This window comes from Hemiscyllium ocellatum, chromosome 31, assembly GCF_020745735.1.
Source record: "Hemiscyllium ocellatum isolate sHemOce1 chromosome 31, sHemOce1.pat.X.cur, whole genome shotgun sequence".
Lineage (NCBI taxonomy): Eukaryota > Metazoa > Chordata > Chondrichthyes > Orectolobiformes > Hemiscylliidae > Hemiscyllium > Hemiscyllium ocellatum.
The window spans coordinates 55,283,978-55,299,806 of NC_083431.1; the positions used below are offsets into that span (position 1 = coordinate 55,283,978).

At 55.9% G+C, this 15,829-nt stretch overlaps 1 protein-coding gene across 2 annotated transcripts in view; it reads right to left on the reverse strand.

The window, feature by feature from the left end:
* The window catches only part of LOC132830609 (phosphorylase b kinase gamma catalytic chain, skeletal muscle/heart isoform-like), a 184,627-nt gene extending 174,386 nt beyond the window's left edge, over positions 1 to 10,241 (reverse strand). For both annotated transcript variants that reach the window (XM_060848481.1, XM_060848480.1), the window contains exons 1-2: positions 10,059 to 10,241; positions 3,079 to 3,231 (exon numbers count right to left, since the gene is read on the reverse strand). In XM_060848481.1, the coding sequence (XP_060704464.1) occupies positions 3,079 to 3,161 (83 nt within the window). In that variant the 5' untranslated portion in view covers positions 3,162 to 3,231; positions 10,059 to 10,241. The remainder of the gene's footprint in view (positions 1 to 3,078; positions 3,232 to 10,058) is intronic.
* Between the last annotated feature and the right edge of the window lie 5,588 nt (positions 10,242 to 15,829).

A 15,829-nucleotide genomic window follows, 5' to 3' on the forward strand; every position in this document is an offset into this window, starting at 1 on the left:
TGTGTGTGTGCAGGTTTGAGACACACAAAGTGCATGAATCTTTTATTCAATTTCCACCACCAGGAAGATAGGAAAACACCCAGGTGGCCAGTGACAAGCAGTGCCCTTCACATCAAAGGGCAATGCTGTGTGATCAAACAGTGAAGGGGAGGGCAGGGACAAAATCAAAATAGAGTTGGAGGGGGAAATAATGCACTCCACTCTCTGCGGCACCCATCTCTCCCTGAACAACTCCAGGGTGTTGGTGGACACCACGTGCTCCTTCTCCAAGAACACCAGGGCTCTAACGTAACCGCGGAAGAGGGGCAGGCAGTCGGCCCTAATGACCCACTCTACGGCCCGCTGCCTGGACCTGTTTATGGCCAGTTTGGCCAGGCCCAGGAGCAGACCCACGAGGAGGTCTTCAGACCTGCCCTCCCTCCTCTTTACCGGGTGCCCAAAGATCAGGAGCGTGGGATTGAAGTGCAACCAAAAGAATCTCCTGTTTATCTCTGTCATCCAGGGCTTCCTGATTGGTCCAACTTAACAACACCAATCAAGAATCTCATAGTCAACGACATTCATGTGGCCATGGTTCCAATCACTACAGTTTCAAAGAAACCCAGACAAGTTAAGTAATAGGGTATGAAATGTCAGATGGAATATAATGTAAATAAGTGTGAAATATCATGACTCAAAGTGTGAGGATGTGGGAAGGGGAAAATGATGTAATTGTGGGTAGTTGTTTCCACAAACCACCATGGAATGCATAAAATCCCAATGAGACCATCAAGTTGACCAGTTTGCCTGACTGACTGCTATTCAGGGCAAAAGAAATTTACATCAGATCCCTTCAGTAGCGGTAAAGGAAAACTCTATTTAGTGTAACACACTTGAACAAAAAGCAGAGAAAAGAAAGGGTTTCTAATTTATTACAATGCAACTTAAGCTATGTACCTTCAATATTACCAAATATACGCGCATATATTTATGATTAATAGACTAAAGGCAGATTGTTGGACACTGGCGTGTGGAAAAAGTAATAGAGACAGTGAACAGAAGTCCAAATATCAAAAGTCCAAATTTCATGGGTGGGTGAAATTGTCTCACTCTTGATACTAACCATTGATGACAAGCTGCTGTAGCTATATCAATACCATTCTTCATTCGATATTTGGTCCAGCAGGTAATGGCTTTTTTTTTAGATTAGATTACTTATAGTGTGGAAACAGGCAGGATTCAGACCCGTGTTTCCAGAACATTATCTGGGCCTCTGAATTAACAGTCCAGTGATAATACCACTAGGCCATTGCTTCCCCAAATCTTGTAAAACTATTCAAGTGGCCATGAAGACTGGAGGTTGGCTAACATGATGCCACTCTTTAAGAAGGGTAGTAAGGACAAGCCAGGGAACTATAGACCAGTGAGCCGGACTTCAGTGGTGGGCAATCCTGAGGGACAGGATGTAGATGTATTTGGGATAGTCAACATGGCTGTTGGAGGGAATCCTGAGGGACAGGATGTAGATGTATTTGGGATAGTCAACATGGCTTTGTGCATGGGAAATCATGCCTACAAACTTGATTGAATTTTTTGAAGTAGTAACAAAGAGGATTGATGAGGGCAAATTGATGTGATCTATATGGCGTTCAACAAGGTTCTCCGTGGGAGACTGGTTAGCAAGGTTGGATCTCACGGAATACAGAAAGAACTAGCCATTTGGATACAGAATGGGCTCAAAGGTAGAAGACACAGGGTGGTGGTGAAGAGTTGATTTTCAGACTGGAGGCCTGTGACCAGTGGAGTGCCACAAGGATCGGTGCTGGGTCCTCTACTTTTTGTCATTTACATAAATGATTTGAATGCGGGCATAAGATGTTCAGTTAGTAAGTTTGAAGATGACACCAAAATTGGAGGTGTAGTGGACAGCAAAGAAGGTTACCTCAGATTACAACAGGATCTTGATCAGATGGGCCGATGGGCCAATGGCCGAGAAGTGGCAGATGGAGTTTAATTCGGATAAATGCGAGGTGCTGCATTTTGGGAAAGCAAATCTTAGCAGGACTTATACACTTAATGGTAAGGTCCTAGGGAGTTTTGCTGAACAAAGAGACCTGGGAGTGCAAGTTCATAGCTCCTTGAAAGTAGTCACAGGTAAGTAGAATAGTGAAGAAGGCATCTGGTATGCTTTCTTTTATTGGTCTGAGTATTGAGTACAGGAGTTGGGGGGGTCATATTGCGGCTGTACAGGACATTGGTTAGACAACTGGTGGAATATTGCGTGCAATTCTGGTCTCCTTACTATTGGAAAGATGTTGTGAAACTTGAAAGGGTTCAGAAAAGATTTACAAGGATGTTGCCAGGGTTGGAGGATTTGAACTATGGGGAGAGGCTGAACAGGCTGGGGCTGCTTTCCCTGGAGCGTCAGAGGCTGAGGGGTGACCTTATAGAGGTTTATAAAATTACGAGGGGCATGATAGGATAAATAGACAAAGTCTTTTTCCTGGGATGAGGGAGTCCAGAACTAGAGAGCATAGCTTTAGAGTGAGATGGAAAAGATATAAAAGGGACCTAATGGGCAACTGTTTCACGCAGAGGGTGGTATGTATATGGAATGAGCTGCCAGAGGAAGTGGTGGAGGCTGGAACAATTGCAACATTTAAAAGGCATTTGGATGGATATATGAATAGGAAGGGGTTGGAGGGATATGGGCTGGGTGCTGGCAGGTGGGACTAGATTGGGTTGGGATATCTGGTCGGCATGAATAGGTTGGACCGAAGGGTCTGTTTCCATGCTGTACATCTCAATGAATCTATTTGCTTATGCATAAAAAAAATTCGAACCATTATTTATATCAAATTCCTGTATCAACTTTTTAAAAACTATCATAATATGCACTCAGAAAATACTGCGTTTGAACAATTACTTAATATCAACTTACTAAGAGACATTAAGAGGAATGATTTGGAAAACTAAATTCAAATGTTATGGTTTTCTAAAATATTGCAGAGGGCATCATTTGATTTAACAGGACAGTATTGGGTAGTATTTAACTATAACATTATTTTTAAAAAATCAAACAAAGCCAGAAAGTCTCACCGGCCAAGAACATCCTTTGGATCATATTTGGCATAAAACTCTTGGGCTCCTTCCCAGTCTGGCATCTCATCCTCGCGGGTCATACTTCCTGACTTATGGGAGTGACTGTGCGACTAATCAGCAGTTTGATATTCTTATTGTGGCATCAATTATCTAAATGAAGAAAAGAAAACTGTATCTTTAAAGGTTATCAACACTGCTGGAGATAGGGTAATCTAACATGATAATAATTTACAAAATTATGGACATTAAATCTTTGAACCAACTACTGCAGTGCGAACAGGTAAATAACAATTGGAATGAAACCAAAGTTCCAGCTGAAAATATAACTTGGGTGGGGGGGAGGGGGTAGGGGAGGCAGGGGGAGATGGGGGGGAGGGGGAAGGGAGGGAGAAGGGAAGGGAAGGGAGGGGGAGGGAGAAGGGAAGGGAAGGGAGGGGGAGGGGGAAGGGAAGGGAGGGGGAGGGGGGAGGGGGAAGGGAAGGGAGGGGGAGGGGGGAGGGGGAAGGGAGGGGGAAGGGGGAGGGGGAAGGGAGGGGGAGGGGGGAGAGGGAAGGGGAGGGGGAAGGGGAGGGGAAGGGGAGGGGGAAGGGAAGGGAGAAGAGGGAAGGGAGAAGGGGGAAGGGAGGAGGAGGAGGAGGAGGAGGAGGGGGGAGGAGGAGGGGGAGGGGGAGGAGGAGGGGGAGGAGGAGGAGGAGGAGGAGGAGGGGGAGGAGGAGGAGGAGGAGGAGGAGGAGGGGGAGGAGGAGGAGTAGGGGGGAGGAGGAGGAGGGGCAGGAGGAGGAGAAGGGGGGCGGAGGAAGGGGGAGGAGGAAGGGGGGAGTAGGAGGGGCGAGGAGGAGGGGGAGGTGGAGGAGGGGCGAGGAGGAGGAGGCGGGAGGGGGAGGAGGGGGAGGGGGGGAGGGGGAGGGGGAGGGGGAGGGGGAGGGGGAGGGGGAGGGGGAGGGGGAGGGGGAGGGGGAGGAGGAGGGGGAGGAGGAGGAAGGGGAGGAGGGGAGAAGAGGGAGGAGGGGGAGGAGGAGGGGGAGGAGGAGGGGGAGGAGGAGGAGGGGGAGGAGGGGGAGGGGGAGGAGGGGGGGGGGGAGGGGGAGGGGGGGAGGAGGAGGGGGAGGAGGAGGGGGAGGAGGGGGAGGGGAGGGGAGGAGGGGGGGGGGGGGGGGGGGGAGGAGGGGGGGGGGGAGGGGGGAGGAGGGGGAGGGGGAGGAGGGGAGGGGAGGAGGGGGAGGAGGAGGGGGAGGAGGGGGAGGAGGGGGAGGGGGGGGGGAGGAGGGGAGGAGGGGGAGGAGGAGGGGGAGGAGGGGGAGGAGGGGGGGAGGAGGGGGAGGAGGAGGGGGAGGAGGGGGGGAGGAGGGGGGGGAGGAGGGGGGGGAGGAGGGGGGGGAGGAGGAGGGGGAGGAGGGGGGGGAGGAGGAGGGGGGAGGAGGAGGGGGGGAGGGGGGGGGGGAGGGGGGGGGGGGGGGGGAGGGGGAGGGGGAGGGGGAGGGGGGAGGGGGGAGGGGGGAGGGGGGGGGGAGGAGGGGGGGAGGGGGGAGGGAGGAGGAGGGGGGAGGGGGAGGGGGGAGGGGGGGGGGGGAGGGGGAGGGAGGAGGAGGGGGGAGGGGGAGGGAGGAGGAGGGGGGAGGAGGAGGGGGGAGGAGGAGGGGGGAGGAGGAGGGGGAGGAGCAGGGGGGACGGGAGCGGGGGGGAAGGGAGGAGGAGGAGGAGGGGGAGGAGGAGGAGGGGGAGGAGGGGGAGGAGGAGGAGGGGGAGGAGGAGGAGGAGGAGGAGGAGGGGGAGGAGGGGGAGGAGGAGGAGGAGGGGGAGGAGGAGGAGGAGGGGGAGGAGGGGGAGGAGGGGAGGGGGAAGAGGAGGAGGAGGAGGGGGAGGAGGGGAACGAGGGGGGAAGAGGAGGAGGGGGAGGGGAGGAGGAGGGGGAGGGGAGGAGGAGGGGGAGGGGGGAGGGGGGAGGGGGGGAGGGGGAGGAGGGAGGAGGAGGGAGGAAGGGAGGAGGAAGGGAGGAGGGAGGGAGGAGGGAGGAGGAGGGAGGACGGAGGAGGGAGGAGAAGGGAGGAGGGGGAGAAGGGAGGAGGGGGAGGAGGGAGGAGGGGGGAGGAGGAGGAGGGAGGAGGGGGAGGAGGGAGGAGGGGGAGGGGGAGGAGGAGGGGGGACGGGAGCAGGGGGGAAGGGGGTAAGGGGGGAAGGGGGTAAGGGGGAGGGGGAAGGGGGGGAAGGGGGTAAGGGGGAGGGGGAAGGGGGGAGGGGTAAGGGGGGGAAGGGGGAGAGGGGGAAGGGGGAGGGAGATGGGGGAGGGTGGGGGGGGAGGGGGAGGGGAAATGGGGGAGGGGAGATTGGGGGGAGGGGTAGAAGGGGGAGGGGGGAGGGGTAGAAGGGGGAGGGGTAGAAGGGGGAGGGGGTAGAAGGGGGAGGGGGGGAGGGGGAGGGGTAGAAGGGGAGGGGTAGAAGGGGGAGGGGTAGAAGGGGAAGGGGTAGAAGGGGGAGGGGGAGGGAGGAGGGGGAGGGGGGAGGGAGGAGGGGGGAGGGGGGAGGGGAGGGGGGGAGGTGGGGAGGGGGGAGGCGGGGGGAGGCGGGGGGAGGGGGGGAGGGGGGTAAGGGGGGAAGGGGGTAAGGGGGAGGGGGAAGGGGGAAGGGGAGGGGGGGAAGGGGAGGGAGATGGGGGAGGGTGGGGGAGGGGGAGGGTGGGGGAGGGGGAGGGTGGGGGAGGGGGAGGGTGGGGAGGGGAGGGGGAGGGGAGATTGGGGGGAGGGGTAGAAGGGGGAGGGGGGAGGGGTAGAAGGGGGAGGGGTAGAGGGGGAGGGGGAGGAGTAGAGAGGGAGGGGGAGGGGGAGGGGGAGGGGGAGGGAGGAGGGGGGAGGGGGGAGGGGGGAGGTGGGGAGGGGGGGAGGTGGGGAGGGGGGGGGGGAGGTGGGGGGAGGCGGGGGGAGGCGGAGGGAGGGGGGAGGGGGAGGAGGCGGGGGGGAGGAGGCGGGGGGAGGAGGCGGGGGAGGCGGGGGGAGGGGGGGAGGGGGGGAAGGGGGAGTGGGGGGAGGGGGGGGAACGGGGAGGGGGAGGGGGAGGAGGAGGGGAGGGGAGGAGGAGAGGGGAGGGGGGAGGAGGGGGAGGGGGAGGAGGAGGGGGGAGGGGGGGGGGAGGAGGAGGGGGGAGGGGGGAGGGGGGGAGGAGGAGGGGGGAGGGGGGGAGGAGGAGGGGGGGGAGGAGGAGGGGGGAGGGGGGGAGGGGGGGAGGAGGGAGAGGGAGGAGGGAGGAGGAGGGGGGAGGGGGAGGAGGACAGGGAGGAGGGAGGAGGAGGGGGGAGGGAGGAGGAGGGGGAGGGAGGAGGAGGGGGGAGGGGGGAGGGAGGAGGGGGAGAAGGGAGGAGGGGGAGAAGGGAGGAGGGGGAGGAGGGGGAGAAGGGAGGAGGGGGAGGGGGAGGAGCAGGGGGGACGGGAGCAGGGGGGAAGGGAGGAGGAGGAGGAGGGGGAGGAGGAGGAGGGGGAGGAGGAGGAGGGGGGGAGGGGGGCGGAGGAGGAGGGGGGAGGAGGAGGAGGAGGGGGAGGAGGAGGAGGAGGAGGAGGGGGAGGAGGAGGAGGAGGAGAGGAGGAGGAGGAGGGGGAGGAGGAGGAGGAGGGGGAGGAGGGGGAGGAGGGGGAGGAGGGGGAGGGGGAGGAGGAGGGGGAGGAGGGGGAGGAGGGGAAGGAGGGGGGAGGAGGAGGGGGAGGGGAGGAGGAGGGGGAGGGGAGGAGGAGGGGGAGGGGAGGAGGAGGGGGAGGGGGGGAGGGGGAGGAGGGAGGAGGAGGGAGGAGGGAGGAGGAGGGGGGAGGGGGAGGAGGGAGGAGGAGGGGGGAGGAGGAGGGGGAGAAGGGAGGAGGGGGAGAAGGGAGGAGGGGGAGGAGGGAGGAGGGGGAGGAGGAGGAGGAGGAGGGGGAGGAGGGAGGAGGGGAGGAGGGAGGAGGGGGAGGAGGGAGGAGGGGGAGGGGGAGGAGGAGGGGGGACGGGAGCAGGGGGGAAGGGGGTAAGGGGGGAAGGGGGTAAGGGGGAGGGGGAAGGGGGGAAGGGGTTAAGGGGGAGGGGGAAGGGGGGAGGGGTAAGGGGGGGAAGGGGGAGAGGGGGAAGGGGGAGGGAGATGGGGGAGGGTGGGGGGGAGGGGGAGGGGAAATGGGGGAGGGGAGATTGGGGGGAGGGGTAGAAGGGGGAGGGGGGAGGGGTAGAAGGGGGAGGGGGGAGGGGTAGAAGGGGGAGGGGGGGTAGAAGGGGGAGGGGGGGAGGGGGAGGGGTAGAAGGGGAGGGGTAGAAGGGGGGGAGGGGTAGAAGGGGAAGGGGTAGAAGGGGGAGGGGGAGGGAGGAGGGGGAGGGGGGAGGGAGGGGGGGGAGGGGGGGAGGGGGAGGGGGGAGGTGGGGGGGGGGAGGCGGGGGGAGGCGGGGGGGAGGGGGGTAAGGGGGGAAGGGGGTAAGGGGGAGGGGGAAGGGGGGGGAAGGGGGAGAGGGGGAAGGGGGAGGGAGATGGGGGAGGGTGGGGGAGGGGGAGGGTGGGGAGGGGAGGGGGAGGGGAGATTGGGGGGAGGGGTAGAAGGGGGAGGGGGGAGGGGTAGAAGGGGGAGGGGTAGAAGGGGGAGGGGGAGGGGGAGGGGGGGAGGGGGAGGGAGGAGGGGGGAGGGGGAGGGAGGAGGTGGGAGGGGGAGGGGGGGGGGAGGTGGGGAGGGGGGGGAGGTGGGGAGGGGGGGGAGTTGGGGGGGGAGGTGGGGGGAGAGGGGAGGAGGGGGGAGGAGGGTGGGGGAGGGTGGGGAGGGGGAGGGGAGATGGGGGAGGGGTAGAAGGGGGAGGGGGGAGGGGTAGAAGGGGGGGGGGGTAGAAGGGGGAGGGGAGGGGTAGAAGGGGGAGGGGGAGGGGTAGAAGGGAAGGGGTAGAAGGGGGAGGGGGAGGGGTAGAAGGGGGAGGGGGAGGGGGGGGGAGGGGTGAAGGGGGAGGGCGAGGGAGGGGAAGGGGGAGTGGGAGGAGGGGGGAGTGGGAGGAGGGGGGAGTGGGAGGGGAGGAGGGGAGTGGGTGGGGCAGGAGGGGGGAGTGGGAGAAGGGGGGAGGGGGAGGAGAAGGGGGGAGGGGGAGGAGAAGGGGGGGAGGGGGAGGAGAAGGGGGGAGGGGGAGGAGAAGGGGGGAGGGGGAGGAGAAGGGGGGGAGGGGGAGGAGAAGGGGGGGAGGGGGAGGAGAAGGGGGGGAGGGGGAGGAGAAGGGGGGGGGGGGGAGGGGGAGGAGGGGGGGAGGGGGAGAGGGGGAGGGGGGGGGGGAGGGGGAGGAGAGGGGGGCAGGGGGGAGGAGAGGGGGGGGAGGGGGAGAGGGGGGGAGGGGAGAAGGGGGGGAGGGGAGAAGGGGGGAGGGGGGAGGGGAGAAGGGGGGAGGGGGGAGGGGAGAAGGGGGGAGGGGGGAGGGGGGAGGGGAGAAGGGGGGAGGGGAGGGGAGGGGGGAGGGGAGGGGAGGGGGGAGGGGGAGGGGAGAGGGGGAGAAGGGGGGGAGGGGGAGAAGGGGGGGAGGGGGAGAAGGGGGGAGGGGGAGAAGGGGGGAGGGGGAGAAGGGGGGGAGGGGGAGAAGGGGGGAGGGGGAGAAGGGGGAGAAAGGGGAGGGGGGAGAAAGGGGAGGGGGAGAAGACGAGGGGAGAGGAGTGGGGGAGAGGAGTGGGGAGAGGAGTGGGGAGATGAGGGGGGTAGATGAGGGGGTTAGATGAGGGGGGAGATGAGGGGGGAAGGGGGAGATGAGGGGGGAAGGGGGAGATGTGGGGGGAAGGGGGAGATGGGGGGGAGATGAGGGGGGGAGATGAGGGGGGATGGGGAGATGAGGGGGGATGGGGGAGATGAGGGGGGAGGGGGGAGGGGGGAGATGAGGGGGGGGAGATGAGGGGGGAGGGGGGAGATGAGGGGGGAGGGGGGAGGGGGGAGGGGGGATGGGGGGGAGGGGGTGAGGGGGGGAGATGGGGGGAGAGGGGGGGAGATGAGGGGGGAGGGGGGAGATGAGGGGGGGAGATGAGGGGGGAGGGGGCGATGAGGGGGGGATGAGGGGGGAGGGGGGAGATGAGGGGGGAGATGAGGGGGGAGGGGGGAGATGAGGGGGAGGGGGGAGATGAGGGGGAGGGGGAGGGGGGAGATGAGGGGGAGGGGGAGATGAGGGGGGAGATGAGGGGGAGGGGGGAGATGAGGGGGAGGGGGGAGGGGGGGGGGAGATGAGGGGGAGGGGGGAGATGAGGGGGGAGGGGAGGGGGGAGGGAGGAAATGAGGGGGGTAGGGGGAGATGAGGGGGGCTGGGGGGAGATGAGGGTGTGGGGGGAGAAGAGGGAGGGGTGTGGGCGGAGAAGAGGGAGGGGTAAGGGAGGAACGTGGAGGTGGGAGGGGTAAGGGAGGAGGTTGGAAGCAGGAGCGATGAAGGGGATAATGGGAGTGTTGAGGGGTAATGGGGAGGGGGTAATGAGAGTGGGAAAGGTGGTGGAGTGGGGAATGGAAAAGGGGGAGTGGGAAAGGGGGAAGTGAGAGAAGGGGAGGAAGAGGAAGGGGAGGGGGGAGGGGGAGGAAGGGGAGGGGGAGGGGGAGGAAGGGGAGGGGGAGGGGGAGGAAGGGGAGGGGGAGGGGGAGGGGGAGGGGGAGGAAGGGGAGGGGGAGGGGGAGGAAGGGGAGGGGGAGGGGGAGGAAGGGGAGGGGGAGGGGGGGAAGGGGAGGGGGAGGGAAGGGGGAGGGAAGGGGAAGGGGAGGGGGAGGGAAGGGGAAGGGGGAGGAAGGGGAGGAAGGGAAGGGAAGGGGGAGGGGGAAGGATATGTGGGAGGGGTGTGGAGGGGCAGGGCAAGAGGTGGGGACAAGAGCAGGGGGAGAGGGGATGTTGTTGGGGAAGGTGAGGTGGGGTGGGGTGGGAGGGGAGTGGGTCACAGGGAAGCGGGCCCTGGGGGCGGGTGGGGGTCAGGGAGGGGTAAATGGCGGGTTTCGCACATTTTCTTCCCGAGCGCAGTCCGATCCGGCTCTGCCGTTTATTACCTCCCCGACCCCAACCTGGTCCTGGTCCTGGTCCTTGTCCCCCCGCGGCGGCGGCTCCGCACTCCCACAGAGACACAGACAGGGACAGGGACTGCAGAGAGGGGTCAGAAAGCTGCCGGAGGTTGCAGTTTACGGTAAACGGTGCAGCACTGATTGCAGGGTCCGTCTGTCCGTCTGTCAGGCCCGGAGGGGGGGAGGGGGAGAGAGTGAGGGGGAGGGGGAGAGAGTGAGAGTGAGGGGGAGGGGGAGGGGGAGAGAGTGAGGGGGAGGGGGAGAGAGTAAGGGGAGCAGGAGGGAAAGAGTGGGGTGCGGCGGTGAGGGAGGGTGGGAGAGTGAGGGTGAGGGGCAGTGAAAGTGGGGGGGGAAGTGTGAGTGGGGGGAGAGCGAGTCGGGAGAGAGAGTTTGGATAGAGAGAGTGAGGAGCGAGAGAGTGGGGGGAAGGATAGCAAAGATAATTCTGGGTAGGAGCGAGAGTAACAGGGTAGTTGTTATGGATGACCTTAACTTTCTAAAAATTGACTGGAGATACTGGTTCAAGTATTTTAGATAAGTCAGTTTTTGTCCAATGTGTGCAGGATGGTTTCGTGACAGTATGTGCCAAGTCAACAAGGGGCGAGGCCACATTGGATGTGGTATTGGGGGTTAGATTTGGAGGTAGGTGAGTCTTTGGTGATTGTGACCATGATTTGGTTACGCAGTTCCTTGTAGGGAATCTAATCTAAATTGGATAGGGTTCCGAAAACCTTCACCAGAAAATGCCCGGGACTGAGAGATTTGAGTCATAAGGAGAAATTGGATAGGCTGGATTCTTTTCCGTTGGAGAGTCGGAGGTTGTGAGATAAACTTTTATGAAATAATGTCATAGATGAGGTGAATAGCAAAAGTCTTTTCCAAAGGGTGGGACAGTTCACACCTAGAGAGTTTATTTTTAAGGTGACAGGAAAAAGATTTAAAAGGGACCTGAGGGGCAACTTTTTCAACACAGGTGTTGTTTCGTATATGAAATGAACTGCCACATGGAATGAATTGATAGATCCAGTCACAGTTACACAATTTCAAAGACATTTGGATAAGTTTATGAATAGGAAAGATTTTGACAGATAAGAGCTGGACTCATGCAAATGGGATTAGTTTAGTTTGGGGAAGCTAGTGGGCATGGATGAGTTGGACTAAAGGGACTGTTATAGTGCTGCATGGCTCTGTCATTTAGTAGTCCAACAGGTGGGTCATCACATGCAGAGTAAAGTCAGTAAATGATCATATATAAATCATCTAGCCCCATTTAGTGAAGGTCATGCAGTCATCCGTGATATACATGCCCCTTTCTCAGGCAATATTGGTTGGTATGAACACCAGACGTGTGTTGAAACAGAATGACATCATCACGCAGTGAATATGCTCCATCATATTCTGTGGTACTCCAATGGGGTATATTTGTAACAAAATAGGGACAATGTGTTTCTGTTTTGTGTTGGTAGTATACTTGCAGACGTGATTCTAATCAAGTGGTTGCTTTGACCTGGATGGCGTCAATCACCTTGAGTTATGTGCAATGTAGATGGTGGACAGCATTTGGGGAGTCAGGAGGTGAATAAACCTTATATATTAAAAATCTGAACCAGGAACCTGAGGGCATTGTCGTTAAGTTTGCAGATGACACAAAAGTAGGAGAAGCAACAGCTAGTGGTGAAGAAGCTGGAAGGTTGGAGAACGACTTGGACGGCAGGTAAACAACAAAGTAGCAGACAAAACACAGTATGGGAAAGTGCAAGGTTATACACTTTGGTTTGCAAAATAGGGGTATAGTCCACATGAGAAAAGAGGAAATAGCTTCAGAAATATGAAGCATAAAGGGATTTTGGAGTCTTCATCCTATCTTAAAGTGAGCATTCAGGTTCAATTGACAGTTAGGAACACAAATTCACTGTTGACATTCATTTCAGGAGGACGAGAATACAAAAACAGAGATACACTGCTGAGGCTGCATAAGCCTCTGATCATTCTGCAGTTGGAATATTGTGAGCAGGTTTGGCAGCATATCTGAAGAATGATATGCTGGAATTGGAGGGGGTCCTGAGGAAGCTAATATGAATGATCCTTTATGAAAGGCTTGTCACGTGAGGAGCGGTTGAGAACATTGGGTCTGTATTTGATGGAGTTCAGAAAGATGGGGAGGAGGTTGATCTGATCAAAACTGACAGAACACAGAGGTCGAGAAAGAGAGAATGTGGAGAGATGGTTGCACTAGTCTGCAAGACTAGAACCCAACTAGAACCCTTTAGAACTGAAATGAGGGGAGGAATTTCTTTCACCAGAATGTGGTGAATCAGTGGAACATCTTGCCACATAGGGCTGTGAAGGTCAGGTGGTTGACTATATTTACGACAGAGCTCTTGATTATTGAGGGGGTCATGGATTATGACCAATATTTCACAATTTGGAGATAGCTTGAAAGAGTGAGCATGAAGGAGATTCAATTAGATTCCCTACAGTATGGAGCCCTTCGACCCAACAAGTCCACACTGACCCTTCGAAGAGTAACCCACCCAGACCCATTCCCCTACCCTATATTTATCCCTTACTAATGCACCTAACACTATGGGCAGTTGAGCATGGCCAATTCACCAGACCTGCACATCTTTGGATTGTGGGAGCATCCGGAGGAAACCCTCGCAGACACAGTGAGAATGTGCAAACTCCACACACACAGTAACCCGAGGCGGGAATCAAATCCGGGTCCCCAGCACTGTGAAGCTGCAGTGCTAACCACTGAGCCACCGTGCCACCCAGATAAATAGATGAAGAGAGATGGAGAGTGAAGGGAGACAAACTGAGCAAGGAGAGAGAGAGGGGACGTGATAGAGTGAATGGGAGAGCAAGGAGACTTAAAGAGGGATGCTATAGATAGTCAAAACATAGGATGAAGGGCGATCGACAAGGACAGGCATAAAGTGGAGATTTTACTCAGAAATTCCCATGGACTGTGAATACTTTGATTGACCCCATACATTTTGAATAAAATGATGTATCTTAACTATGATCCCAGATCATTTATCTCAAATCGTGTCAGAGAGGTTAGTTGCTGACAACTGAACAGAACTCAACAGGTCAATTGGTTTATTCCAGTGTGAAGATGGATTAATTTAAATTGGGACAATAGCAGAAGGAGCTGATAATACACTGAGTAGGGATTCTGTGATTCCATGAGTGAGAGTCTGTGGCATAATTTCTGCTCCTATGAGGAGAATTACTGAGAGGGGATTAGCTGATGATCAAATAATGATGGAAAAAGTGTGAACACCACTTTCATGGTTTTGTAAACTATTTTTCTACTTTACTTAAAATTATGAGTGCAGTTTAACGATCTTACATCATTGTATTCCAGTGATTGATTAGTGTCTTTTTAATGTCATTTCATTCCTACATTGAGTGAAATTGCCCCACTTCATTTAGATTACCTCCTGTGTCTTCATGGTAAACATATCATTGACTCTGCTCTTTATATCAGTTATGAAGAGTAATGGTCTAACATCAATGAAGGGGAAGTGTTTTTGTCTTTCCCTCCAGCCTGAGTGGCGATGTTCCTCAATCTTCTCTCTTCTATTTCAATTCAGACTCGCACTGCCCCTTCAATTGTCCTGTAAATGATAGTTGATCACAATTTGTTGATCACATCCACAACAGCACAACCATTAGTCCTCTCCAATCTTGAATGAAGGATTGGTTGTGATTTTGCCAGGTACGATTCTCTATTATCATAACTATGCTGTTTGAATGCTATAAACTCCTGTTTTCTTTGCCAAGTATCATTTCCTACAGATTATCGACTTTTAAAATTCCCTTAATGTTTCACAGATAATGTAATGTCTGGCCAGTTGGTATAGGACGTACATCTATTATGAGCAGTGAAACAGTCCTTTAGCATAAGTCTCATAATCAAGGCAGATTGAATGTTCACACACAATCGCTGCAATATATCCAACATTTCTTCTCTGTGATTCTCATGTATTCCATCCAGAATGTGTGCATATTATACATTACGTTGCTTGTTATTTTAAATGTAATTGGAATGAAAGTGACTAACTGAAGCTATTCAGTGAATATGATTAATGTCAGTCTTCATGTTACTGGATAGTTTCCCTCTTTCATTAATAAAGGATCTCATTTCAATATGTTATCAACTTGGATCAGCAATAGCATTACTTATGACATTATCAGGGATTATCAGCCCCAGGAGAGATCAGAATCTGAGAACAATAGACTGGATCATTACAGCAATGGAGCAGAATCTGAGAGAAATAGACTGGAATGTTCCAACGATGGATCAGATTCTAAGGTCAATAGATTGGAATGCTACAACTTTGGACAGGAGTTTATTCTCATGTCTTTACTATCTTTTGCAGGAATGGATATCATTAGCATCGTGGATCCAGGATGTACATTGGATTATTTGAAGTGATTACTATCCCTTCCTTGCTTTCGTTGGTATTCCTGGTAATCAATCTATCTGGTTATCAAGCCGGGTTGGAATTATGATTAGATTCCCTACAGTGTGGAAGCAGGCCCGTCGACCCAACAAGTCTACACTGACCCACCCAGATCCATTCCCCTACATTTACCCCTGACTAATGCACCTAATGCTATGGGCAATTTAGCATGGCCAATTCACTTAACCTGAACATCTTTGGACCGTGGGAGGAAACCGGAGCACCCAGAAGAAACACATGTAGACAATGTGCAAAGACAGTCACCTGAGGCTTGAATCGAGCCTGGGACCCTGGTGCTGTGAGGCAGCAGTGCTAACCACTGAGCCACCGTGTTGAATTGAATTGCTGCTCATTTTATTTAAATTTTGGAACAATGAAAGTTTTCAATTTCAGTCAAAATTTCCATTCCTTACAAATTATATTTAGCAAATTACTAATCGGAAATTACTCACCAATAGCTGAGGAGGAACCAGATTCTTTTCACCGTGTACAGATTTACATCTCCATGTCCTCCCCAGCATCAATCCAGTCTAGTACAACCATCATTATATTCCAGTTTCCACCTCAGTCTCAATGCAACTTCCAAATCAACCATCATTTTTGCCTTTGTAAAATCTGGATGCAACTGTTCCAATTCTCTTCCAGCAATCCTTTCGTTTCCAAAATAATTACACTTGAGTTGTTAACCTGTTCTCCCCATAGATTTTGGGAGATGCAAATGTGGTTCATGGTATTCAAGTCATTGCCTCATAATCTAGAGACACAGAATAACAATTGGTGCTCATCAGTTAGTATCTCATGAAAGAAATCAGTTAAGTTTAAATGGAGGCCATGAAACCATCATCATTTGTTAGAAAGAGAAAAGAAATCAGCTTAACTCATGCATTTGAGGGAAGGCAACATGTCTTCCTTCTCAGGCCAGGTCTCCATGTAACTACAGATACACATCAACATGTTCTACTCTTTATTGTTGTGTGTAACCTTTGGGAAAGATACACAGTTCAAAAGAAATTCAGAATGGGCATAAAATTTTGGCTTACCATGGATGTATACATCCCATTAAAGAAAAACAAAAATGAAGATAATACCCTTCCTCTGCCATAGTCCAACAACTCATTCCCATTCAGGTATGTAGTATTTCCCTAACTGAAGTGCATTTCTTTCTCTGTGCGTGATGTTCATCTCCATAGGCACCTCTGGTGCTGGTTTTATTGATGCGGACGTACAGAAAAATGTGCAACAAAATTGAAATATTGGAGTAAACACTGGGAACCTTGTTGGCAG